Below are 26,136 nucleotides of genomic sequence, written 5' to 3'. Positions count from 1 at the left end.
ATTTTTCCTCTAACCCCATTGGCTGCCCCAACTGGGACCCTCTGTGTTTCTCTTGCAGGTCCATTAGAGCGATCCCCTCCTCAGAAAACACTGTGATAGTTGCCGTGGTGAAAAGGTAAGAGCCTAAATAAATGAATCCATGAATCAGTAGGGTTATAGTCTGCCTAACTGTGTGTGTGGGTCAGTGTTGGATGAATCAGACCAGTGGGCCAGGGTTGGAGAGGACTGTAGCATCCCTTTAGCTTAGCATTGTGCTAACACATGTTCTCCTGTTGAAGGCCGGACAGAGAGGAGGCCTCTGTGATGCCCCTGATCAATGCTGGTTTTAATAGGGTGAGTTGAAGTTAGTGTCCGTGTGTGTTTTTGGGGGACTGGGCTAAGACGGTAAATGTCAAAGTGTACATAAATAAAGTATAGTTAAATTAAAAAAAAATCATGTGATATGAATTTATGTGTCTGTGTGAGTGTGTATGTCAACACTTGTATTCATTCATACCCTCCTGGCTGTATGGGTTGTCTTTGTATCGCTGCTCCTCCATCTCCAAGTGTCTGGATGAGATGTGAGTTCAGACCTGTAGCTCAACACAGAGATGCTCTCTAGCAACACAGCCTAGTGGTCGTGGCGGGAACTGCAGGCAATAATTTCCCTGGACCATAAACAAAACAGCAAAGCAGCAAATATATAGTCAAAGTTACAATGATGCATGATAAAAAAAAGTATCAGTAAGGTGCAGTCACCATATGTATAGGCAGAATTGTACTAACAGGTCACAGTAGATATCATTAATGCAGATACAACTCGTCAACTACCGTAGTTAACAGTAGGGTGGAGTTCCTAAATCCAAACTGCCACAAGTAACTGTTCTTTAGCGCCAACGGAAGAGTTGAAAGGTCAGACACTGATACAAATACACAATGTCCATAAAATATTAAAATATCACCGGAACAGTACGGAACACAGAGACGTTTGAGAGCAGCATAATTCATCATCTGAATTTAAATGCTCAGGGATAAGGTTTCTTATATCTGACAAAGTCCTTGTTATTGCACATCACACTCTGTGACGGACATTACATGAATCCACTTAGAAATAGTGATCCACCCAGTGAGGGGACGATGTAACGAAGGGAGCAGAAACACACGGCCTGATCTTGGGCCTGTGGCCTTTGACCGCCCCTCTGATTCCCTCTGCTTTATTGACCTCTGACCCCCAGAGATACGTAGAGAATGCCAACGCGATGGCGTGCTACAACGAGCTGCTGCAGCTGGAGCATGGGGAGCTGCAGGCGCAGTTTAAACTGAGGTGAGGGCAGCGATTGGTCGATTCATCGATGAATCGACCAATCGGTGAAGCCTGAGTGAAAATACGTCAGTTTGCTGGTTAATGCTTCAGAAATACAAGTTTGGTTCATGGCTCGTTAAATTGTACCGGTATCGGTGTTGGTCGTCAGATAAAGCGATCAGCTTAAGGATGTCACTTTGGTAACTTCTGATAGATATTTGTTGTTATTTATATTAAATAATCATTAAATATAAATTGCGATTTTCAAGTCAATCTGCACCAGAACGCTAACCACACACTAGACATTTATGACATTTTAGAGACGAAGTGAATAATAAATTAATCAGAAATATGATCTTTTGATGAGTTTAATTAATGTTAATGACTCTGGATGTGGACAATGATGGAGCTGCGAGTTAGCAAGTCTTTCCCAGCAGCTGTGAAAGTGTCCTACCACTGTTTGTAATCAGCTGTCGTTCTTGGAACCGTTTCCACCATACACAATCAGGCATTAACATCAACCAATGATGGATGAAAAGTGTCTGCTGCGTTCCAATAATCCTCGATGGACTGAAGGTTCCTCTCGTGTGTCGTGGTGACCTGTGAACTGGGATCGACTCGATGTGTTTGTCTCCTCCTTCCTGGGGCAGGGCTGGGAACGCTATTTTCACAGCGCTGGAACAAAGCCAAGAGGCCATAGAGATCACGTCTGAAGATCAGGTCATTCAGGTAAATCTGGATCACACGCTTCCAATTGTGATGTTGTCTCTCTTTCTCTGTCTCGTTCTCTGTCTCTGTCTCTGTCTCTGTCTCTGTCTCGTTCTCTCTGTCTCTGTCTCTGTCTCTGTCTCTCTGTCTCTGTGTGTCTCTCTCTCTCTCTCTCTCTGTCTCTGTGTCTCTGTCTCTCTCTCTGTGTCTCTCTCATGTGTTTTGCTGTTGGCGAACATTCGTAATGAAGTCCATAATTATCTGTGTGTGTCTGCCTGCAGTATGTGAACCCTGCTTATGAGTCAATCATGGGCTACCAACAAGGGGAGTTAATAGGGAAGGAAATTATCGAAGTGCCTAAAAGTGAGAAGAATAAACCGGATCTCCTTGAAACAATAAACTCCTGCATACGAAAAGGAAAGGTAGGTTTTGTCCATCACTCACAACACACACACACACACACACACACACACACACACACACACACACACACACACACACACACACACACACCCCCATTTCCACCACAGTCACTAAAGTATTCTGCCGAAGTTTAGTCAACAGGCCATGCCCCCCCCTTTCACCCTCAGAGTGAGAGTGTGTGCGCAGCAAAGAGTGTGAGAGTGTGTGTGTGCACAGCGTAGCGGCTCTTAAATCACGGAATGCTAAACAGGAGTGAGCGGCCGTGTGGAGGAGGAGTGACGTTCACACTCTGCACCCTCGGTCGGCTTCATGTGCGTACGGGCGCTGGGTGGGGGGGGTGGGGGGAGAAGGTCACACCCCAGGCAGACGACCAGCGGGGCGGGGCTTTTAAAGGCGGCACCGCAGGACTGGTGGGGGGGGGGGGGGGGAGACATGAAACGGCTGCGCCGGGACCCAGCAGGGTCACCCCCCCACCCCCCCACCCGCAAACCCCACACTCATTTCACCACCCTTCACCGCAACACAAAATCCACCACTAAACACATATTTCACCACAACACACACATTTAGTATCTTTTATTCAATTTGAACCAACACATGCAGAAGGGTTATTGTTTACTTGTTGTTGTTGTTGATGTAGTTGATTTATATTTTAACTCCCCGTCCCTCAGCCTACAATATGAGTTATTATAAAGTAATAACATATATGTACACATGTTTATATAAGTACTTATGTTACTGGCTCATTAACAATTGCATGCATATTTATGTTCACATACGAATATGTGTATGCTTGTGAATAAACATAGATTTATTGTAGTAGGTGATCACTTATATATGTCCTATGTTCCATGTTATTATGAACAATGGATGTTTGTTTCCAAATGTAAACTGCGTAGAACTCTGACCCACACTTACTGACTTCAGCTCAGAACGGATATATATATATATGTATATATATGATGTCTTTATGTTAGCCTTGTCGAACACCTGAGGCCCACTTTATGTTAATGTCTGCCAACTAATTGTGTGTGTGTGTGTGTTATTGCCGTGTCAGGAGTGGCAGGGGATTTATTACGCCAAAAAGAGGAACGGAGACAGCATACAACAAAATGTGAAGATCACACCTGTGATTGGACAGGGAGGGTGAGTCCGGCCCTCAGGTGGCCCCCTGCTGGTCACACAATGCATCACTGTGTCCACATCGCTCACCTGAGATCCACCTGTTTCCACTCTGCTCTGCTGATTACCCTCTGCTGTCTTCCACAGAAAAATCAGACACTATGTGTCTATCAACAGGCCTTTAAATGATAATAATAAGGTGGGTCTTGTGTTCAATGTGATCCATCTGGTCTCTCATTGGTCGATTGGTTCCAAACGGCTCACCTGTGGTTTTGTGTGCAGAATGATAAACCTGGAGTCCAGGCCGAGTCCCAGACTGGTGAGGGCTTCTTCTGATCATATCTGCTGATGTCGTGTGTGTGTGTGTGTGTGTGTGTGTGTGTGTGTGTGTGTGTGTGTGTGTGTGTGTGTGTGTGTGTGTGTGTGTGTGTGTGTGTGTGTGTGTGTGTGTGTGTGTGTGTGTGTGTGTGTGTGGTAATGTGCTTGTTACCAAGGTTACGCTGACCTGTGGGCAAAGGGCAGTGTTTGTATCTGCTAATGCTAATGTGACATGTACCTCTGTCTCCGTCTGTCTCTCTCCCCTCGCTCTCGCGCTCTCTCTCTGTCTCTGTCTCCCTCTCTCTCCCCCCCCCCTCCCCCCAGACATCCAGTCCAGTAAGCACAAGGACCGCAGGAAAGGCTCTCTGGACGTCCGTTCCACCACGTCCCGAGGCAGTGACGGTGAGGGGGAGGGAGGGGGAGGACGGGGGGGAGGACGGGGGGGCGAGAGAGACACAACAACAGTGGAAACCCGGGTGTCTCTGGCTGCCTCGTTAGCCCTCTGCGAACCTGTCCTGGCCAATTAAGTGTTGATTGGACACGTAGACACAAACAGGAAGTGACGGGGGTGGGGGGGCTGTTCACCGTCTCCGGAGTCCATTTTGATTTGTTGTTCTTGGTTTGTTTTTGTCGACAGGGAGCTCCCAGCGACGCCACTCGTCCATGGCTCGCATCCACTCCATGACCATCGAGGCCCCCATCACCAAGGTAGGCCCCATCCCCTCTCCTCTGCCACCCTCCCTTCTCCTCCCTTCTCCTCCCTCCTACTCTGCTCCCCTTCCTTCTCTCCTTCCTCTCCTCTCCTATCCTCCCTGCTCCTCCACTCTCCTCCCTTCTCCTCTCCCCTCCTCTCCTCTCCCCTCCTCCCCTCTCCCCTCTCCCCTCCTCTCCTCTCCTTTCCCCTCCTCCCCTCTCCCCTCCTCTCCTCTCTCCTCCCCTCTCCCCTCCTCCCCTCTCCTCTCCTCTCCTCTCCTCTCCTCTCCTCTCCTCTCCTCTCCTCTCCTCTCCTCTCCTCTCCTCTCCTCTCCCCTCATCTCCCCTCCCCTCCCCTCCCCTCCCCTCCCCTCCTCTCCCTCCTCTCGCATGACTCCCGCCCTTGGCTCCATCATACGCCCGGTTTGCGTTTATCTTTCTGTCTCATGACTCGGGTCTGGAGGGGGGAGGGGGGTGTGGGTTGGGGGGTCAGGACTGTTGGGCAGGCCCACGGTGAGGCTGGGAATAGCCCCCCTCCGAGGAGGAGGAGGATGAGGGGCCCGTGACTCTCTGCAGATCTTCATCGCTCCCTGACCCCCTGGCAACTAAACACAATACCTAGCATGGTGTAGCATCTTCTCCGAGCTATCTTTTGCTGTGTACGGGGAATGGGTTAGCCTAGTGCAGGGGTCGGCAACCCTAGGCACGCGTGCCAGCATTGGCACTGGGCAGCATAATCATTGGCACACTTAAAAAAAATGTTTAAATATATTATATATATATATTTTTTTATTATTATTTTATTTTATCATCATTATTAAAAAAGCACAATGCGGCAGCATAATCATTACTACCGAATTTTTTTTGCACTTAATTCTGTTTCGGGCATTTCCTCCCAGTGCAAATATGCTTAAATTAGTTACAGAAAGCAGTGTTCTGAAATGGGATCAATTAATAGTTTTTAAAGACTATTTTTAGAGAAGAAAATATTGTTGCAAGTGGCCTGTATGCATCGCCTTCACATGGTTTTGCAAAGCTTTACATGTCTTAAATATATTGATGTGGATGGTTCCAACATTCTCATATATTCTATTCATCACATTTCTCACATTGCAAATATGTTTTTGAATGAGTTTCTGAAAATGTTGTTTTAAGATGGGACATATGTAATTATAATTTGTAAGCCCATGTTGCAAAGATAACCACCAAAAAAACATTTAAATGTTGATGCATGATTGTGGACTATATGGAAATAGTACAATTCCAGGTCTTCTGGAATTTTTTTTAGTCGCTGTGTCATAACTCAGCTTAATTTTGAATATATTGTTGCTTAAGGCACACTCATTAACGATGTCAAACTGGCCCTGCACGTTGAAAAGGTTGCTGACCCCTGACCTAGTGATTGTTAGTGCTTGGCACTTGGTTCTATGAACATCCTTACTGTACAGACAGAGATGTATTGTTGTTTCTCCTTCTTCTAACAAATGGACTTATTGTAAGTGGCTTTGGATAAAAGCGTCTGCTAAACGCCCTGAATGTGAATGTCAGTCATGTGAGTTGTCACGGTGCTAAGCCCCGCCCCCCCGGTGCCCCAGGTGATCAACATCATCAACGCGGCCCAGGAGAGCAGCCCCATGCCGGTGGCGGAGGCCCTGGACCGGGTGCTGGAGATCCTGAGGACCACCGAGCTGTACTCCCCCGCGCTAGGCACCAAGGACGAAGACCCCCACACCAACGACCTGGTGGGGGGGCTCATGACGGTGAGGCTCAGACACCGTCTCCTCAATTCCTCCCGCCCCAGCAGAAGGTTACTTCCTGGTTGTGGCGGAACAGCGTCTCGATCACTAGTAGCTCTAGAGAGTCTTCGCTGACATGAAACCACACAAGGTGTGTGTGTGTGTGTGTTTATCATTTTTTCAAGAGTTTTCAGAGAGGGAGAGGTAGAGAGAGAGTGAAGTGGAGAAGGAGAGAGAGAGGGTGACGTGGAGAAGGAGAGAGAGAGGGTGACGTGGAGAAGGAGAGAGAGTGCCAAGTTGGCAGTCTTGGCACTGTCCCTAGTGGAAGTGTTAGATTGTCCTTTATGCTCCCGTAGGCTGGGAGGAAAGCTCCCCCCCCCCCCCCCCCCCACTCTATCGCTATCTCAAACACACTGAGGCTCCTCCCCTCTGATCTCTGGGAGTGAAACATCCTGCTGCTCCCGGGAATACCACTGGAAAGACTGTAGGCCTACATGGGGACTAGTCCTACATGGGGACTACAGGCCTTAGTGGGGAGATGTGTGTATGTGTGTGTTCGTTCCTCAATGGGGAGGGGTCTTGTAAAGCTGGCCTTAACACCGCCTACTTGGACTAGGCCAGCACCCCCATTGGATGTTTCTCAGAGCAATGTGTGTGTCTGTATGTGTGTGCTTGTGTGTGTCAGTATGTGTGTGTGCTTGTGTGTCTGTCAGTATGCGTGTGCTTGTGAGTGTGAGTATGTGTGTGGGTGTCAGTATGTGTGTATGTGTCAGTGTGTGTGTGTGTGTGTGTGTGTGTGTGCCCTGCCTTACGGTGGTCATAGTGTGTAGATGCGTAGTCTCACTCTGCACACCCCAGCGCGGGGGCCAGGGCCGGATTGTGACTGGGGGCGTGCGGTCTTGGCGTGAGTTCAGTGGAGCCCGCGGCCGTTGGAGAGGGAGCTGTCATCTTGTGGGTGGGGTGGGTGGGTTGGGCGGGGTGGGCTGAGGCCATAAATAGCCTGTGCGTACAGAAGCTACGCTGCCACAGACAATGCCCAGGTCAAAGACGAGTCCCCCCCCTCTTCCTCTCTCCCTTCTGAGGTAAACAGCACAGCCCGGACCCCGCACACTGGCACGCCGACGGCCAAACACACGCTGTTGTTTCCTCCTCTGCTTCGTAGAATAAAGCACATTTTAAAACTATAAGAGTCGTTTCACAGTCCGCTGTCGGGCGGCTGCATGCTGATGTGTTATCCTGCTGACAATTCATTAATGTGGCACGGCCATTTTTCTAAATGGCACATATGTCTCATTATCGAGGCGTGTGTGTGTGTGTCTGTCTGCTCCCTTAATCTGTGTTATTTGTTGTGCGCTGCAGGATGGATTACGGAGGCTGTCGGGGAACGAGTACATCTTCTCCACCAAGCGTAAGAACACACCCAGCTTCCTGCACACCGCTATTTTGGGACTGTCCCGTATACGTGACGTCCACAAGTAGTTTGTATCACCAAAAAATACAACACGCTTTATCCAGCTTTTACCTTTTTTTTTCTGGGTCGTGTTACATGAATCCAGGATGTGTTTGTGACCCTGAATCGACGGCACAAGGTGCCTGTCAGAGACCTATTTAGTAAAAGTCTCATTTGTATGTATTGAGTTATCGTTTTGTATTCTATACATTACATGATAATTATATTATTATTAAGATTGGATATTAGCATGGACCCATAAGGCTTCCGTAGAGTCATGATATCAAAAGTAGTGACGTTATGCGCGGGCAAGACAGAGCTAGAAGCCTATGGAGGAACTCTGTTTTCTTATTTGGATTTCATTTGTTTTTCTTGTTCCCCTTTGACGAGTCAAAGGTCAAAGTAACTCAAGCGACGTTATTTTTAGAGTCAAGCTCATTGCTTCTATAGGCTTCCTAAGTGTTGTGAAAGAAAACGCAATAGTGCCCCCAGGTCTCCACTGAGTCTGCTCCTAATGCCCCCCCCCCCCCAAAAAAAAACAGCCCCCCACGCACCCAGCCACCTGGCCACGCCCCTGACCCTCAACGACATCCCGCCCCGCATCGCTGTGACCATGGAGAACGAGGACTCCTGGGACTTCGACATCTTCACCGTAGAGGCGGCCACTATGAAGAGGTAAGGTCCTGGGGTCTCATAGCTCGCGATAGAACTTGCGCCACTAGTTTGGTGGTTGAACTGACATGTTCTCTACTGATTTAGTTTGGTGGTTGAACTGACATGTTCTCCATTGATTCCTGTGTTCCTTGTGTGTGCCCTCCCCTGCAGGCCGCTCACCTTCCTGGGCATGCAGATCTTCTCGCGCTTCAGGGTGTGTGAGTTCCTGAACTGCCCGGAGGCGGTGCTGCGGTCCTGGCTTCAGGGGGTGGAGGCCAACTACCACTCCAGTAACTCCTACCACAACTCCACGCACGCCGCCGACGTCCTGCACGCCACCGCCTACTTCCTGTGCAAGGAGAGGGTCAAGGTAACCACGCCCCCCTGAGAAGCGCCGCAGACGAGTCGGGGGTGTGTGTGTGTGTGTGGGTGTGTGTCACTTCCTGTATTTAACTTAATGCCAAACACCGTACTGATACTTGCTCTGAGTTTAAGGAGGGTAGGGTACCATCATTCAAATCTTTCTTGGGGTAAAACCGGACCATTAAACTTAAATGAATACAATTTTACAATAAGATCGCCTTCTTCTATTCATAAGATCACATCTAAAAATAGAATGAATCATTTTCTCAGGATAGTTTTTAATATCTTTAATTGTGGCTGGTTCCCTCCACTGATGAACTGGTTGTTTGTAAGTGTCTGAAACACGAGGCGGCAGCCCGGGGTCAGAATGTGTCAGGCGCTGGTAGACCGGTTAGGTGTGTGCGTGGGCTAAAGCTGATTACCAAATAATCTATTTCTGGCATCGGGGGAAGCGATCTTTCATTGGCTTAGTCAGCGGCCTGTGAGGTCAGAGTACCTATGCCCTCGGGCCGTGTTCTGGAAGATCAGAGGAGCGGTTACATAGCAAATATAAATAAAGAGTGCCATTGTGTTGTGTCCTACATTGAATAAACTACAGAACCAAACGGGCGCTTACACAAGCGATCAATGGCCTGTTGTTACGTCTCTGATTGTGTCAGGCCCACTTCACCCTATAGTCCCATGATATGTTGGTATAAATAGGCCTGGAACATCAAGCAGCACATGTTAACGTCAACACATGAATCCACACGGCCGACGCAGTATTAAAAGTAGAGCAGCTGATTAGTTTCCACTCTTATGCGTTACTGTGTAAATGGTAGTTTGAGACAACGACAACACGCAGAGTTTACAGACAACAATCCGCCTGCATCCACTCAAAACGATAAAGAGGGCTTTGCCCTGCACACCCTCCAGAATACTAACCCGGGCTTTAAGATCATTCTCCACCGAGCAGCATGCTTATGATAATCTCACTCCTAATCCCATTAGCAGGCCGGCCTGCAAGGCCTTCATAGGGGAGGGGGGGACAATCCATGAGGGAAAGGTCTGGTCTGGAAACAGTTCGGGGAATCTATCGGGTTATTTGTAGAAAACACAGGTGGAGTGACAATAGAAGAGACTCAAAGAACAGACTTGACTAAATCTTGCGTGGTGTTTATTTTTAGCCATTCCTTATGAAGTATTTGGCCTCTTCTGACACCCAAACAGCAGCGGTGAATTATAGAAACGTGACGAGGAAAACATTGTTTCCTCTCGAGTCTGTCGAGGGGCCGTCCTCGTATGAATACAGAACACCGATTGGCTGCTCTGTATTCCTGCCCAGGTCCTGTTTCCCCCCCCCTGACATGCTTATCCCTCCGTCCTCAGCAAAGCCTGGACCCCATCGACGAGGTGGCGGCACTGATCGCCGCCACGGTCCACGATGTGGACCACCCGGGCCGCACCAACAGCTTCCTGTGCAACGCAGGAAGTGAGCTTGCCATCCTGTACAACGACACGGCGGTGCTGGAGAGCCACCACGCCGCACTGGCCTTCCAAATCACCACCCGCGACGACAAGTGCAACATCTTCAAGAACATGGAGCGGTAGGCACCGCGCCGTCCCAGTTTACATGAACCTACCACTGTCCCAGCTAGCTGAGATGAACCCCCCGCTGTCCCAGCTGACAAGAACCCCCCGCTGTCCCAGCTGACAAGAACCCCCCGCTGTCCCAGCTAGCTGACATGAACCCACCACTGTCCCAGCTAATAGGAACCCACTGCTGTCCCAGCTAGCTGACTTGAACTCTGCGCTGTCCCAGCTGACATGAACCCACCACTGTCCCAGCTGACAAGAACCCCCCGCTGTCCCAGCTGACATGAACCCCCTGCTGTCCCAGCTGACATGTACCCCACGCTGTCCCAGCTGACATGAACCCCACGCTGTCCCAGCTGACATGAACCCCACGCTGTCCCAGCTGACATGAACCCACCGCTGTCCCAGCTAGCTGACATGAACCCACCGCTGTCCCAGCTGACATGAACCCCACACTGTCCCAGCTAGCTGACATGAACCCACCGCTGTCCCAGCTGACAGGGACCCATCGCTGTCCCAGGTGACATGAACCCACCGCTGTCCCAGCTAGCTGAATTTAACCCCCCGCTGTCCCAGCTGACATGAACCCAACACTGTCCCAGCTGACATGAACGCACGCTGTCCCAGCTGTCATGAACCCCACTCTGTCCTCGCTGACATGAACCCACCACTAACCCAGCTGACATGAACCCCCTGCTGTCCCAGCTGACATGAACCCAGCGCGGCCCCTGGCCAGAGGTTTTGTCTGTACTGTACACACAGCCCCCGAGCCCTGCAGAGATCTGATCTTTTGAGGGGAGAAGGAGGTCGGGGGGGCAGTTGAATGGCCCTGACTGTATTTACAAAGTCCTGGAAACATGGAAAACTCCAGTGATCATTTTAATTGCTGACATTATCCATGAAAGTTTGGACATGTTATCAACATCATCTGAGTCACACGGGCCAGGCTGGGGAGGAGGGGGGGAGGGGGCTGGTAATGTGATTTGATCCCAGAGCACCGAGGCTCACATGAACTGATCCCCCTGGTGGTGGTGGGGGGGGGGGTCGACAATGCAGGCCATTCATTCCCACTGTCACTGCCATCAGAAGATCCCAACTCTTCACACACACTTTCATGCAACCAAGCACACTCGTCTCACTTAACCATCTCTCCCTCCCTCTCCCTCTCTCTCCCTCCCTCCCTCTCTTTCTCACCCAATCCATTTCCTTCTTTCTCTCCCTCTCTCAACCACTCCATTTCAATCACTCTCCCTCTCACGCATTCCATTCCTCTCTCTCTCCCTCTCCATCCCTCTCTACCTCCTTCCCAATCCATCCCCCTTCGCCCTCTATCTCCCTCTCTCCTCACCCATTCTTTCTCTCTCCCTCTCTCACCCATTCCATTCCTCTCTCTCTCTTTCTCTCTCCCTCTCTCTCTCTCCCTGGATCATGTTCATGTTGTCCCGTCTCCCCCTCATGCGAGTGTCTCTGTTCCTCTGGCAGTAATGAGTACCGGACGCTGTCTCATGTCTCACGCGTGTCCCTCTGTTCCTTCTACAGTAACGAGTACCGGACCCTGCGGCAAGCCATCATCGACATGGTGCTCGCCACGGAGATGACCAAGCACTTTGAACACGTCAACAAGTTCGTCAACAGCATCAACAAGCCACTAGCCGCGCTGGACGAGAACGGGGTGAGCGGGCGTCAGCAGACCCTCACATGTCAGACGTGAGCGTCTGGAGCTCAGCCAAAGGCTTCGGTATTTTACACACACAGTGTGAGACGGGGGATTGGTTCGATGGTTCAGGCAGCGAGACACTTGCGGGGTCAAAACCGACCATTGGAGAACACACTGGTGGTTCACCAGTAAGTAAAGTGGATCTGATAACCCACACCAGTTTCGGAAATTCCTCCAATACCGCATTTTAAGGCAGTATTGGAGGAATTTCCGAAACTGGTGGAGTTGCATCGTGTATGCGCCGATTTGATACCATCACATGACTCATTGAGTACGCAGGCTGAGAACATCGCCAACACTACGGTGTTATGCTGCGTTCGCTAACGGTCGGAGGGGGAAACGAGAAACAGGTCATCTCCGACGTATGTGCGTTCGATCTACCGAGTCGAAAATACATGGATGCTCATGCAAATGTATTTTTATAATTATAGATTATAAATGTATATGATCTAGTTGTGAAAAAAGAAATTGTCGACAGTAGGTAAACATCGCTGTCATCGTTGGAGAACCCTTCAATAAGAACAAGTGCTGTTAGTAGTTATAATACTAGATGCTTTATCGGTTTATACTCGGTATCGGCCAATACTCAAGTTCAGGAATCTGAATCTATATTGGGATTGAAAAATGGTTTGGGAACATCTCCACCAGTCGGCCCGTCCTGGAGGAGCTGTGTGCCCGGCCGGGCCCCTCAGCTGGGGCCGCGGGCAGCAGGTGTGTGCGGAGCTACCGGCCCGGAGGCCTGGAGGCGTCACCACAGCGGGGCCGTGGAGACGAGTGTGTGGGGGGGGAATCTGACAGTTTGGTTCCATCTTTCCCGTCTGGGTGTGGAATGCTTAGCACAGCCATTTAAAAGATGTCGGTTCTTTTAAGACACGGATGGTAGTAATAAATAATAAGAACGCTGACTTCATTACAACACTTCAGGCTTCATTCAGAACAGGGTTTTATTTTATCTTCTCCCACAAGAGCAGAGTTTGGTCTGCTGAGAAGAACACTCGGAGAACCAGCAGAGATGTGGAGACACGCGCGGGGTGTGGAACGCTGGCCTCTGCGGCATTCCCATCGTAAACATCAGGATGTCAAACAGTTAAAGTCCTTAATTAGAAGTTAGATGTAGGCCACACCGTAAGTAAGAATAGATCATCAACTCTCCTCTCGCCTTTTTGGAACAAAGAACAGGATCAAACGTTGTGTGTGTGTGAACCAAATGAGGCTTCCTCGCATGTTGTGTCCTAAAAATACAAGACTAATCAGGGATAGTTCAAGGGTGTAATAGCCACTCTCACATACTTTGCTATCTTCTGTCGAGATTAGCTATGTAACACAACCTAGAGGCTAACCTAGATCTCTCCCCCATGGACTACAGTCATGGCCGCTGTTGAGAACAAGCATCGATAGGTGTGTTAAAGTGGGCTCTAAAATACCAGGGTCGTATCCAGTCGTAGGTCCTGAGAGCAAGCTTTACATTTACATTTACATTTAGCTGACACTTTTATCCAGAGCGACTTAAATAATTACATTTGTCGGAAGAGAGAAATTGGTAAATGAAGGATGTTCACAGAACCAAGAACCAAGCACTAACAATCACTCGTTTAACCCATTCCCTGTATACAACAAAGATAGCTAGGATAAGATGCTTAACCATGCTAATGCTAAGCTCCTCTGATTGTTTCCAGGGTAACGGTGATGAGGAGTCCGTAAAGGGGGTCCTGACGACGCCAGAGAACCGCATCCTGATCAAGAGGATGCTCATCAAGTGCGCGGACATCTCCAACCCCTGCCGACCGCAGGAGCTGTGCATCGAGTGGGCTGGCCGCATCTCGGAGGAGTACTTTGCACAGGTGGAGAGCTAGAGGGTCACAGGGAGAGAGCTAGTGGGTCACAGAGAGCTAGTGCGTCACAGGGAGGGAGCTAGTGGGTCACAGAGAGCTAGTGGGTCACAGAGAGCTAGTGGGTCACAGAGAGCTAGTGGATCACAGAGAGCTAGTGGATCACAGAGAGCTAGTGGGTCACAGGGAGCTAGTGGGTCACAGGGAGCTAGTGGGTCACAGAGAGCTAGTGGGTCAGAGAGAGCGAGTGGATCACAGAGAGCGAGTGGATCACAGAGAGCTAGTGGATCACAGAGAGCTAGTGGATCACAGAGAGCTAGTGGATCAGGGCCTGACCCGCAAGTCGGTGCTGCTGTTGTATTCTAAGCAGAAACAATGCACTTATTTTAGTCAGCTGTTGGGAGTTTTTGAGTGACCTCAATACCTAGATGTAACTTTATCACATAAATACAATAAAGAAGAAATTGAGACGGCCGGCTAATGGCAGTTCCTCTGTTCTGGGTCGCATATTGGTCTGCTACTGTCCAGTTAACATGTGCTGTGTTTCAGACCAGTTAACATATTGTGTGATTCAGACCAGTTAACATGTGCTGTGTTTCAGTCCAGTTAACATGTGCGGTGTTCCGAACCTGTGCGGTGTCCCTAACATGTGCGGTGTCCCTAACATGTGCTGAGTTTCAGCCCAGTTAACATGTGCTGTGTCCCTAACATGTGCCGTGTCCTGTGCTCCAGACGGACGAGGAGAAGAGGCAGTGTCTTCCCGTGGTCATGCCTGTCTTCGATAGGAACACCTGTAGCATTCCCAAGTCCCAGATCTCTTTCATCGACTACTTCATCACGGATATGTTTGACGCTTGGGACGGTAAGACGAGGAGCGAAGACCCCCAAACCATGGACCCTAAAAGCACAGCCTGCTGTACCTCTGACCTTTGCCCTCTGACCTGAACTTTGACCTTGTTTCCTCTTCCAGCCTTCGCCGACCTGCCGAACCTCATGCAGCATCTGGACAACAACTTCAAGTATTGGAAAGGCATGGACGACAGGAAGCTGCACAAGCTCAGACCCCCCCCAGAGTAGCCCCCCCCCTCCCCGGGATGCCACGACCCAGACCCCGTCCAGGGGGGGGGGGGGCTCTCTCTGCTCCTCCTCCTCCTCACCGCTGGGTGGACTCTCTCCCCCGTGAGCCCAGCCTCCCCTGGGGGAGGGGGAGGGGGGGTCTCCCGCCTCGCACCCCCCCGCTTCTGTAGCATGCCACCCCCAGCGGAACCTGTACCCTCGCTGCGGGACCCCCGTCTGCAGGGGGGGGGGGCGTTAACGGACGCAGGGACGGGGGGACACGCGGGGACACAGTGGTACACATTAGCTGATGCACACATAGACACACAAACACGCATAGACACACACACATATATATATATATATACACAGACACACACAGACATAGACACACACACAAATTTCCGTATGAACTTGTTGCACCAGCCGGGTACCGTTGGCGGTCAGGTGATATGACTGAGAGAAGGTGTCCTGACAGAGGCTCCTCCTCCTCCTCCTCCTCCTGGCCCCAGCGCGGGTTCCTCCCGTCGGCGTCAGATAGGAGGACCTCTCCGTCCGAGCCTCCTGTTCATGAACTGGGCCCTGCAGAGCCCTGAGAACTACACTGGGACCTGTTCCAGTCCCGTTTCAGGTCCGGTCGCCGTCTCTCCGGCCTCCTCCTCCTCGTCCCCCTCCTTCACCATCACCTCGTCCTCCTTCACCTTCTCCCCCTCCTCCTCTTCCTCTTCTTCTTCCTCCTTACCCTCCTCCTCACCCTCCTCCCCTTCTTCCTCCTCCTCCTTCTACCCCTCCTCCTCAGCCTCACCCTCACCCTATTCCACTTCGTCCTCCTCCTCCTGGGCAGAGTAGCGATGCCCACTGCTGCCCCCTGGAGGCCACTGGATGGAAACACACTCCAGCGCTTTCCTTTTTTGGTTTTCCGTCTCGTCGTCTTCAAGCTCAGACACAACAGAGTGTGTGTGGTGACCTGTCCGTCATGAGAGTGTAGTGGGAGGGATGTGAGGTTCAGGGTGTATGAGAATTTAATAAAGGTCACCGTTGAGGGACAAACTTCCTCAACGTGATGATCATGGGTCATGGATTACGGATGGTCTGGTTATCCTCATTTTCATTTAGATGTTTCAATTTTATTTTTCCTGTTCTCTAAAATCATACTTGGAATTAGGTTAAAAGAACAAAATAAATTAATTGGGAAAATTAAAAAAGCAAAGCCAAAGCTGATTAAGATGAATAATACTATAACCCTCCAAGTCCATAATTATTACTTGTATGATGTATGACACCATTTTATTGCACTGTAAACAATAATAGAAATGTCTTTGTTTCACTGATTTGTCCAGGGATGTGATGTTGCATAAGTTATGTTATTTCTGACCATCTAGAGTGTGTGTGTGTGTGTGTGTGTGTGTGTGTGTGTGTGTGTGTGTGTGTGTGTGTGTGTGTGTGTGTGTGTGTGTGTGTGTGTGTGTGTGTGTGTGTGTGTGTGTGTGTGTGTGTGTGTGTGTGTGTGTTGTTGCAACAGTCCCTTACTCCTAGTTTAATGCTGTAAAACGCTTGACATTTGACAAACAGCAGAAATATATGTGAAAACATTATTTTGGACTTGAAATTAGTTTTTTTTTCCTCCCAGAAATGTTTGTATCTGGTTTATCCTACTGAAAAGACTGCCTTATTTTATACTATATTTATACAGTACAACCCACTGTGCAACTTCAACACACACCTGGAGTTTTTATTGTAACATAGTCAAAAGTTATGTTCATGTAAATCTCAATATTTTTCTAGACAATGACTTTTACACTGGAGTAACAGCAGATCACCGTTCCATCTGAACCCCTGTGAACGGGACGGCCTGGAGCGGAGTCCCGGAGGATCACGAGGACTGGGAGGTTCAGATGTGGGGTCTAGGTTTGTCTATCACTGTCTCCGCCCCTCAGAGGACCGGTCTCTGATCAGCACCGTTCTGTTCTGGCCTCGGTCAGCTCCTTATGCACAGACCCAGGGAACCACGTTTATTCAAGGTTGCTTTCAAGTGAGGATACTAATATATGTTTCAAAACGAGTTGCTTATTCGGTCAAAAGTCCTATTTAAAGCGTATGTAAAATGCCATAACAGCTAAGAGCAGATGATGGGTGAGATGTGATGACCATGGTTTGTTGTTTTCTCTCGGACATAACTGTACACTCGATCTCGGGACTTGTTTATTTCTTCTGATTCAATTCTTGGTCCGAAGACACGGAAACAAATAAATTAGAAGTTATTCAATGAAAAATAAAATAATGTCAACTATGACTTGACCACCTATTGTCGGTACTGCACCACTCTACGCTTATTTATTTTTCTATTGCTCTCCAGCCTCTCTTGCACAACTGTTATGTTGCATGACTAATTTACATTCATCATGAAAATACTTCCTTACATTTTCAAGACAAAGTTCAGGATCACAGCAATGATAGTTCTGATCACTGAAGGGTTTAGAGCCATGAAAGATCATTCATGAAACAATCTGTATTTAGAATAATTTTGTATACAAATTAAAGGAATCAAATTTGAAAATACTTAATCTCAAATGAATGTAGGCATTGTGATTCAATTGTCAGAGCGCTAGGGGGAGCTAAACGTGACCAGAACATGGCTTATAACTGACCCAAGCAGCAGGCCTGAGACAAAAACAAGTTGGTGCTTCAGAGGACACCTTCATTGGACGAATTGATTACGGGTTAATGTGGATGTTGGCTTCTGTGGTTGAAGATCGCCGTGGTGTGTTGCAATATCCAGGGATTGGACCTGCATAAAAACCAACAAGATACACCAAGGTAAGGCTCACATCAGAAAGCTCATACAAACCAATAAACATTGGAGTTTCAAGTGAGCTGCTAGATGGTTTCAGAACACTGCTCAGAATCACCTCATGGTGTCTCTTGAGGGTCTGCCTCCCCTGGCCGGTAACATGGACAGGCGGAGGCTGTTTGTTCCACCAATTAATCTTAAATATTAAAGTTAATTTGTTGTTTCTGGGGATGAAAATGAAAAATCGGTTTGGTTTTCACATTACTGATTCTATTTGTTGGTGGTTGTGAGTTTCGGGCCTGGATGGTTTCATAATAATTTGGATAACTGTCAAATATTCCGGGTGCCTGAATGACATAATACATTAAGAAACGTATACTAAGAAATTAATCAAGAAGCACAACGGAGTTCTTGATGGGAATCCTAGGGTTTATGGAACGAAGACCAGGATGGTCAGGCCGGAGGACATACCTTACTGGGCGCTGGCCTGTACTGGGAGGTGGTCTACTGGGCGGCGCGCTGATCTGTACTGAGAGGTGGCCTGTACGGGGAGGTGGTCTGTATTGGGCGCTGGTCTGTGGGCCGGAGGCTCGTGACGTCATCATTGGAGAGGCCAATCAGGGCGCCGTGTTGCTTTTCCCATCGGCCTCAAACTGTTGATGTCCATTTAAAGGGACAGTACTTGAGAAGTCTGCCAGACTCCACGACAAAAAAAAATGCTGTTTTATTTCATGACTCTTATTTATCTAAATACTCGTGTCTTTTTGAGAGACAAAACAGCAATAATCGTATTCTACATATTAGTAACCGGTCCATAACGTTACTGTCTGTTGATTTGACAACTGTCATCTTTCTAACAAATCCACAAGTTCTTTCCTCATGCATGGATAACTTATTATTACAATGATGCATACCGATGGATGCATTGTTTTAAGAGCAGACCAATCGTTAATTTGGAGTGCAGACGAAACTGTGTGCAATAATTCCGAGTTGCTTTGAACAAGACATTGACGTCAACGCTGTTATCGTGATGTTTGGGAATTGTGGGAAATGGTGTTAATTTCAAACCCACACATGACGGACAGCTGTCAACCCGAATTATGACTGTGTGCTTGCGTCACTTTTTTTTTTACTTTTTTATTTTAGAAATAACTTAGAGATTTGGAACAGATATCAAAGATGTCCTAATCGAAACGAAACTAAACCCGGAAGTTCCGGTCGCTCAGAGGCGACAGCTCAGCGTCTCCCAGCCTCCTGATCCTCCGGTTGAGTCGCCTGTCGGGACACTCATACAACCATGGCTTTATCGTGTCGTAAAGCGTGACTAATCACACCAAGATGATGAGCGACATTATCGAGGAACAAGAGAAGGACACGCTTCTGGAGGCACGGCCCGGCACGCAGGAGCTGGCGGTGAGGAGCACTCCTCCAGGGGGGTCCGCAGAGAATCACTCCTCCAGGGGACCTGAGAGGAGCCCCGAGAGAAGAACTCCTCCAGGAGCGGGCTCTGTCACGCTTCCTGGAGGAGTTCTCCTGTCAGGAGCACTGACGGGAGCACTGACGGGAGCCCCTCCAGGAGTCCTGACAGCTCACCTGTTTTTTGTTGTTGTTGTTGTCGTCGTTTTTGTTGTTGTTGTTGTTGTTGTTGTTGTTGTTGTTGTTGTTGTTGTTGTTGTTGTTGTTGTTGTTGTTGTTGTTGTTGTTGTTGTTGTTGCCACATGTAATACCGACACTGTGAACTACAGGTAATGTGAAGCTAAACGTATCGCAACAGAAGGGGTCCCACTCTGCATCCATCCCCTCAATGGTTCAGTAAACACTCCTATCTGGATGCAAAAGTTCATTAGTGAGCTGTTTGGTTTCCATGTCTGTGCTCCTCCAACAGAACCAGTCTATCTCTGACGCTACTCGTTTCGCATTCCAAACCAACCAGTCCTGTCAGTTGTCTCTAATGCCACATTCACCCTCCAACCCAGGGTCCTGTCGGAGGGGCCCGACCCAAGACCTCCGATGGAGGGCTCCGCCCCCTGGAGAAGAGGGGGCCCTACATCATGTCCAGAGTTCCGGCCATCCACCTTAAACTCAGTAAGTCGAGGAGTGCGTAATCGTAACGTTTTATAGAAATAGAAAAACATCTTCAACTAAACATTGAATATTATTTTGACTAAAAAAATTCTCATTACAATTACATTTGAAGAAGCATCAAAACAAATGATATAATAAACACCGAAATGAGTGGTTGCGTTTTTGAATCAGTGAGACACATTAGCATGAATTGTAACAATGGTGTAACAAGTGTTAATATGCGTGTCTGTATATTTACAAATGTAACTGACTCTCTCAGCTACAGTCCTACCCGGTCCTACCCAGTTCTGCTCAGTGACTGACTCTGCTTGTGTCTCCGTAGAGAAACACCGGGAGTTGGCCAGGAAAGCTCTGAAGAAGAAGTCTCTGACCGCAGGCGCTCCTGTGATGCAGCAGCCGAGACAAGGCCCAAAGAGGTCCGTGGAAGGTTTAGGAAGGAGCTCTGCTGGGTTCAGGGAGTCGTATCGTTGTGACGGGTAGTACTGATGTCACAATATCAACCTCTTCACCAAAATGTGGATATATATGCAAAAAAACTGGGGTGGGGGGGGAGAACACAATGTGTGCAGACGCGCTGCACGGTGGAATGTGGATGCAGGCCGCTGAGGTTGGTGTGGATTCCGGTTCTTCGGGTTCTGATCATTAGTTTTTATTTCCTGGTCTATTTAGAGCCATGAAGTTCAACAAGGGTTACGCCGCGCTCAGCCAGCACGCGGAGGACACCCTGGTGGTGCTGGACTCGGACAGGTAGCTCTTTAAAAAAAACTGACAATTGCCTCCCCGATTATGTTTCGTGATACATTTAGAATATGTCAGTGCATGTCTTGGGTCCTGTGGTTGTACCCTCCTGATGTTGTCTTTACCTCCTCAGTGATGAAGAGGTGGAGCAGTACTCCTCAGGCTATTCCTCAGCAGAGGTGAGTGGGCGCAGGGGGGGAATAGCATTCATGTAAAATGACGTGAATGCACGTGAAAGCGCTCAAAGCACTATGAGTGCGAGAAAATCGCTATACAAATACAATGTATTATTATTATTAATAGCATTTCCTTTTATTAGGGATAAACCAGGCACCGTACCTTTATCTCTCTGTCTGTCTGGCACTCTCTTTCCTCACTCCTTGTCTCTCTCTCTCTCTCTCTCTCTCTCTCTCTCTCTCTCTCTCTCTCTCTCTCTCTCTCTCTCTCTCTCTCTCTCTCTCTCTCTCTCTCTCTCCCTCTCCCTCTCCCTCTCCCTCTCCATCCCTCTCTCTCTGCGTGTCTTCAGGTCCATCCAGACCTGAGCCGTCAGCTCCTGCAGGATGGCTACCGTCTGGACGAGGTCCCGGACGACGAGGACCTGGACCTCATCCCCCCCAAAGCCATGGGCTCCTCTGGGTGCTGCTGCCTCCAGGTCCCCTCCTGCTGCATGCAGTGAGACCGCCTCCTCCACCAACACCATCACCTCCTCCACCAACACCACCGCCACCTCCGGATCCCCTCCTCTCATATCATCCTCAGTGACCAGGAGACCCTTCACCCCTGATGGGGAAGACCTGAGCTGCTGAGCCCAACCCCCTGCCCCCCCTGCCCTCACTGAGTGACGTTGGTGGTGCTGGTGGTGCTGGAGATGTGCAGTCAGCAGCAGTTGAGCAGCACCAGTGAGGAGCACGGACCCTTTCCCACTGTGACGCCCCTCAGAAGCGGTTGGTTCTTTTAACAGCTGAGACAAAACGCTGGCCCCGCCCACGTCCGGCTGGCCCCACCCATGCCGGCTGACCCCGCCAATGACCCCTGCTGGTGGCTGGGTCCGTATCTGGAGTCGGTCACAATAGCGCAGCAGGTTCCCCTTGGGGGTACTGGGACAGCGACTACAGACCAGTAACTCTTCATAGCCCCAGTCCAATCCTCCACTCTTCCAATCTCCCAGTCCCCCCCCCCCCCCCCCCCTGTTGGTCTGTTTGGTTCCTGTTGGTTTTTACATCGTGGCTCCCATCGACTTTTATCACTGTTTATTTACAACACAATGTGTAATGTTACATGACCTAATATTGTCTTAAATGTCTCCCACTACTGCATTGAGGGATGTGTTGCAACACCTTCCGGCTGAGAGTTGGATTGTTATCTGGCTGCTCTCACTACCTCTGTGTTTCCACCAGTGTTTCCACCAGATGTTCTGAGCGTGAGTGGAGGCGTTCATGTGTGTTTGACTGTGGAAACCAGAGCGTGTGACACAGCCGTCTCTTCAACCACATGTTAGGCAGAACTATACCCCAGAATAGACGGCTTCCAAAATAATATATACTGTATATATATCTAAACACACACACACACACACACACACACACACACACACACACACACACACACACACACACACACACACACACACACACACACACACACACACACACAATATTATATATATATATAATATTGGCAATACATGCATACAAGCAACACACATCAGCCTATGCTAAAGAGAAACATGTTATATAGGAGAAGGAATATGACAAACCTGTTGATTCGGTATTACCATCAAACTTAGACCAAACCACAAATCTAAACGGCACCTTTTAATTCCTCTTTACAATGCAACATCCTCCCTCCCATGCATGTGCACTAGTGTTTACTCAGTCTATGTTACCACGGTAACGCAGTGGCTTGCTGCCTGCTAACAAATGCCTGGACCAGACGACCCGAGAGGCAGATGAAAAGGCCAACTCGCTGCAGGGGTGATCGATGCTGAGCTGAAGTGTACATTTTAGAAAGTCTCTTTCACCATGGGTCTCTGTGAGTGGTGATGAACGCGCCGTATATGTTTGAGAAAACGACCTCTGAGGGACACCTCTCTGTCTGCGGCGCTCTGCGTGTTCTCTCTGTCTTCACTGGACTTGACGAAAAGCAGAGATCATTATATAGTTAACGTCTGTCTACTTTATTGCTACATCTGTCTACCAGTCTGGTCATTTACTTTGCAAAAATGTCTGTGTTACTGAGTGCTGGAAACAATAACTTGAAATTGTTACTTTAACCTAATATCACACTACTTATTACTATTAATTTTTGTATCATAACTTTTATTTTACTTCACTGAATAAAATATTATCTAAACCATGAGCTTTATTTTAATGACTTCCATTCTCCAGGACATTCAGCTCTTCCTCAAAGAAAAAGGTTAATGATGAGTAGAGTAAATGTTGATAACGGCTTTTGTGCACACCGTGTATATGCATTAACTCCCCGCTAGGTGGCGTAGTGTAACTACAATACGTTGGGCTGCAACGATTTAATTCCGTTTAATTGCAAATCAGGATCAAATTAAGTTCCGTCGTTTCAGCTATATTCGATGATAATTACATGCAATATCTCACCTGTCTCACCAGCTAACTCACCTTCCACAACATCAATAAAAAAAATAACGAAATAGTTTTCAACGCTGGTTCTTGAATAGGTATGTCATTGGGGGAAATTAAAACGGATTTTTTGATGGTTGAATTAAACATTTGAAACCTGCGGGAAGGGAGGTAATGTGCATTTTGTGGAGTTTCACGGCCCTCGGAGCGCAGGCCCTGGGCGGGCCCTCGGAGCGCTGCGCCGCGGACCTGTTGCGTCCCTGGGCGGGCCCTAACGCGGCTGGGCGCTCAGGAGGGGAGGAATTGAAGGGGAGGAAAAGCGAGTCAAGGGAGTTACCTCTACGCTTTTCTAGTTATGAGATCGGGCCATTTTCCAGTCGGCCCTTTTTTATATTAAAGGAGTAAACGCATTGGGATCAAGAGTATTTAAAAGGCACCAGTGGACGTTGTCGCCGCTCCGACGTTGAAATCTCCTGTGCGTGCACATTTCCTCCGTGTGTTTACTAGTGATTGAAAGCGTGCCAGCAACGAGGGAAGAGGAGAAGCAAGGAAGGAGGGATGGTGGACAATTCCAGTAGCAGCAAGGCACAAATGGTGAGTTGTCTCCCCGCTGAGCAGCTCCTCTCCTCCGCCGCGGTGGTCTCTCAGCCCGGCTCCGGGGGTCTTTCGGCCAGGGTCCGGTGGTCTCTCAGCCCGGGTCTGAGGGTCTCTGAGCCTGGATCTGGTGGTCTCTCAGCCCGGGTCCGGGGGTCTCTGAGCCCGGGTCCGGTGGTCTCTCAGCCCGGGTCTGAGGGTCTCTGAGCCCGGATCTGGTGCATGGTCTGTCAGCCCGGCTCCGGTGGTCTCTCAGCCTGGGTCCGGTTGTCCCTCAGCCTGGGTCTGGTGATCCTCCTGCTCCATGACACAATCAGGCCAATCTGTGGACCTAATGCATGTCGTCTATATGTTTACTGTAAACTATTTAGCCCTCATTCTGTGTTTAGTTGGATCGTTATGTGAAACACTGTCTGTTTTTTTTCGCGATAGGACACCAGTTTGGCAAGTATGTTTTTTCCCCCTTATGATAGACACAAACGTAAAAAAAACTTTTTGCATTGTGCTGCGAGTGTCACCGTTTATGGGCTTACATTGAGTTACATTGAAACCCTGGCTTCCCGTTGCTGCTGTATTGTTTCCAGTTTAACGTGTATTACCGTTTTAATGTCAGTATTTGTAAGGGGTTTCTAATGATAGGATATTATGCTTGTATGTAATGTATGCACCATATTTATTCATATTGTCTGATATTAAACCCGCTGCAGTCCTTTAATGTCCACAGTCGTGCGTTGCGGTTTGGTTATATATTTCTGTTTATATATTTCTGGCACGGCTCCAATTCAATGCCTGGAATTGTATAACGCACCTTACCAAAGGTCAAATGAATTATGTTTGTTCATGTGACACATGTCCGTCTTCCCTTTCTGTCCCGCAGCCCAGCATGTCTCAGGAGGCCAGTGTAGCGAGCGTCTACTCCCAGGGGGGCTCGTACCCCCAGGGGGGCTCCACTGGCGGCATGAAGCTGGAGGCGGTCATGGAGCAGCTGCAGCGGCAGCAGCAGGCCCGGCTGGAGATGGAGCGCAAGGAGAGGCGTCTCCGCGAGGCGCACATCATGTACGCCCAGCAGGTCGCCGCGCAGCAGGCCATCCTGGCCGCCGCCCGCGCGTCGGGGGCCGGCTTCATGGGCAAGGGGGGCGCCCTGTCGGGGGCCCTGCCCCTCGGGGTGGGGGCCCCGCCGCCCCGGGTGTCCAACCAGAGCAGCGTGGACTCGGAGCGCGAGGACGAGGAGGAGCGGGGGCGGGACTCCATGGAGGAGGACGAGGAGGAGGAGATGATGGAGGCGGACGAGATCAGCGAGGAGGAGGAGGAGGAGGGGGAGGAGGCGGGGGCACGCGGCGCCAGCGGCCTGGAGTTCCTCCGCAAGCAGACGCTGGCGCTGCAGCAGAGCGCCGTGCGGAGCCTGCCCCCCGTGCGGCCCTTCGTCAGCTACCCCGCCGTGCCCCCCCCCCAGAGGCCGGCATCGCCCCCCGTGCGGGTGAAGCAGGAGCCCGACGAGAGCCTCTCCCCCGTGGGGCCGCACTCGGCCCCCTCCCCCAACGGGCAGGCGGACTGGAGCTACGACGAGCAGTTCAAACAGGTGAGCGCTAGCACGCCGCCGCCGCCTATGCGACCCCCCTCTGACCACCGGTTAGCTCCTCGTTAGCTCCGTGTTAGCGGCGCTGGACCCGGTCGGCTCTGTGTTCCTGAAGCCATTCTCTCAGCAGCTCCGCTCAGAGAGAATAGGTGACAGGTGACAGGTTACACCCCCCCCCCCCTCCCCTGTGAGTCACCGGTCGGTGAGTCGCTCATCAGTAAGGCAACACGCCGACTGAGTCAGCGGTACTCCCCTGACATGTGTAGCGATGACTCAGTCAGTGTGTCGTAGCGTTCTTACGGGAGCCGCGGCTCCCCTCAGAGCGCAGAGCGAGCGCTGAGTGGTTTAGTGACGCCTGGAGAAGGAGAGCTAAACGCCGGTTCAATTTCCGCGCTCCAGCTGTGTGTTCCCCCCCCCACCCCCCGGGGAACCGGTCTAATCCCGCCGCCGTGTGCCCACCTCCTCCAGCTCTGTCTCTGGGAGACCCTTCAGATGTCAGTGGCTCTCTGACCGCCCCTCGCCCAAAAAAAACTCCTTTAAGTGGTACCTGGCAGCGGGCCAGGCGCTCTGAGCGGCTCTCTCCTCTCTTCTTCTCTCCTCTGCTCTCGCTCTCCTCTTCCTCTGCTCTCTCTCCTCCACTCTTTCGGATCTTTCTTTTTCTCTTTCTCTTCTCTTCTCTCTCTCTCTCTCTCTCTCTCTCTCTCTCTCTCTCTCTCTCTCTCTCTCTCTCTCTCTCTCTCTCTCTCTCTCTCTCTCTCTCTCTCTCTCTCTCTCTCTCCTCTCTCTCTCCGTGTGTGTGTGTGTGTGTGTGTGAGCGTCGCTCCGTCTCGGC

The 26,136-nt window shown here is 49.8% G+C and overlaps 3 protein-coding genes and 1 long non-coding RNA gene across 7 annotated transcripts in view; 3 read left to right on the top strand and 1 right to left on the bottom strand.

The window, feature by feature from the left end:
- pde8a (phosphodiesterase 8A) overlaps positions 1-16,581 on the top strand; it is a 36,891-nt gene extending 20,310 nt beyond the window's left edge. For both annotated transcript variants that reach the window (XM_056607018.1, XM_056607019.1), the window contains exons 4-22: positions 59-115; positions 279-333; positions 1,215-1,303; positions 1,933-2,011; positions 2,272-2,412; positions 3,471-3,559; positions 3,683-3,734; positions 3,818-3,854; positions 4,178-4,255; positions 4,491-4,561; positions 6,142-6,306; positions 7,642-7,690; positions 8,275-8,407; positions 8,558-8,756; positions 10,118-10,335; positions 11,864-11,996; positions 13,718-13,882; positions 14,603-14,732; positions 14,841-16,581. In XM_056607018.1, coding sequence (XP_056462993.1) covers positions 59-115; positions 279-333; positions 1,215-1,303; positions 1,933-2,011; positions 2,272-2,412; positions 3,471-3,559; positions 3,683-3,734; positions 3,818-3,854; positions 4,178-4,255; positions 4,491-4,561; positions 6,142-6,306; positions 7,642-7,690; positions 8,275-8,407; positions 8,558-8,756; positions 10,118-10,335; positions 11,864-11,996; positions 13,718-13,882; positions 14,603-14,732; positions 14,841-14,947 — 2,047 coding nt within the window. In that variant the 3' untranslated portion in view covers positions 14,948-16,581. The remainder of the gene's footprint in view (positions 1-58; positions 116-278; positions 334-1,214; positions 1,304-1,932; positions 2,012-2,271; positions 2,413-3,470; positions 3,560-3,682; positions 3,735-3,817; positions 3,855-4,177; positions 4,256-4,490; positions 4,562-6,141; positions 6,307-7,641; positions 7,691-8,274; positions 8,408-8,557; positions 8,757-10,117; positions 10,336-11,863; positions 11,997-13,717; positions 13,883-14,602; positions 14,733-14,840) is intronic.
- On the bottom strand, positions 16,535-18,370 carry LOC130402947 (uncharacterized). The gene is made up of 3 exons (XR_008904041.1): positions 18,189-18,370; positions 17,836-17,941; positions 16,535-17,714 (listed from the first exon to the last, which is right to left on the bottom strand). It is a non-coding gene; the product is annotated as an uncharacterized LOC130402947 (long non-coding RNA).
- A 408-nt stretch (positions 18,371-18,778) lies between these two features.
- On the top strand, positions 18,779-22,123 carry fam219b (family with sequence similarity 219 member B). The gene is made up of 6 exons (XM_056607023.1): positions 18,779-19,130; positions 19,694-19,802; positions 20,125-20,218; positions 20,472-20,549; positions 20,674-20,719; positions 21,067-22,123. Exons 1-6 carry the CDS (start codon positions 19,056-19,058, stop codon positions 21,214-21,216), a joined length of 552 nt encoding a protein of 183 aa, XP_056462998.1. The 5' UTR covers positions 18,779-19,055; the 3' UTR covers positions 21,217-22,123.
- A 1,330-nt stretch (positions 22,124-23,453) lies between these two features.
- The window catches only part of LOC130402944 (AT-rich interactive domain-containing protein 3B-like), a 59,198-nt gene continuing 56,515 nt past the window's right edge, over positions 23,454-26,136 (top strand). For all 3 annotated transcript variants that reach the window (XM_056607021.1, XM_056607022.1, XM_056607020.1), the window contains exons 1-2: positions 23,454-23,728; positions 24,606-25,307. In XM_056607021.1, coding sequence (XP_056462996.1) covers positions 23,693-23,728; positions 24,606-25,307 — 738 coding nt within the window. In that variant the 5' untranslated portion in view covers positions 23,454-23,692. The remainder of the gene's footprint in view (positions 23,729-24,605; positions 25,308-26,136) is intronic.

This window comes from Gadus chalcogrammus, chromosome 14, assembly GCF_026213295.1.
Source record: "Gadus chalcogrammus isolate NIFS_2021 chromosome 14, NIFS_Gcha_1.0, whole genome shotgun sequence".
Taxonomy (NCBI): Eukaryota; Metazoa; Chordata; class Actinopteri; order Gadiformes; family Gadidae; genus Gadus; species Gadus chalcogrammus.
This window is presented reverse-complemented; position numbering and strand designations above follow the sequence as displayed.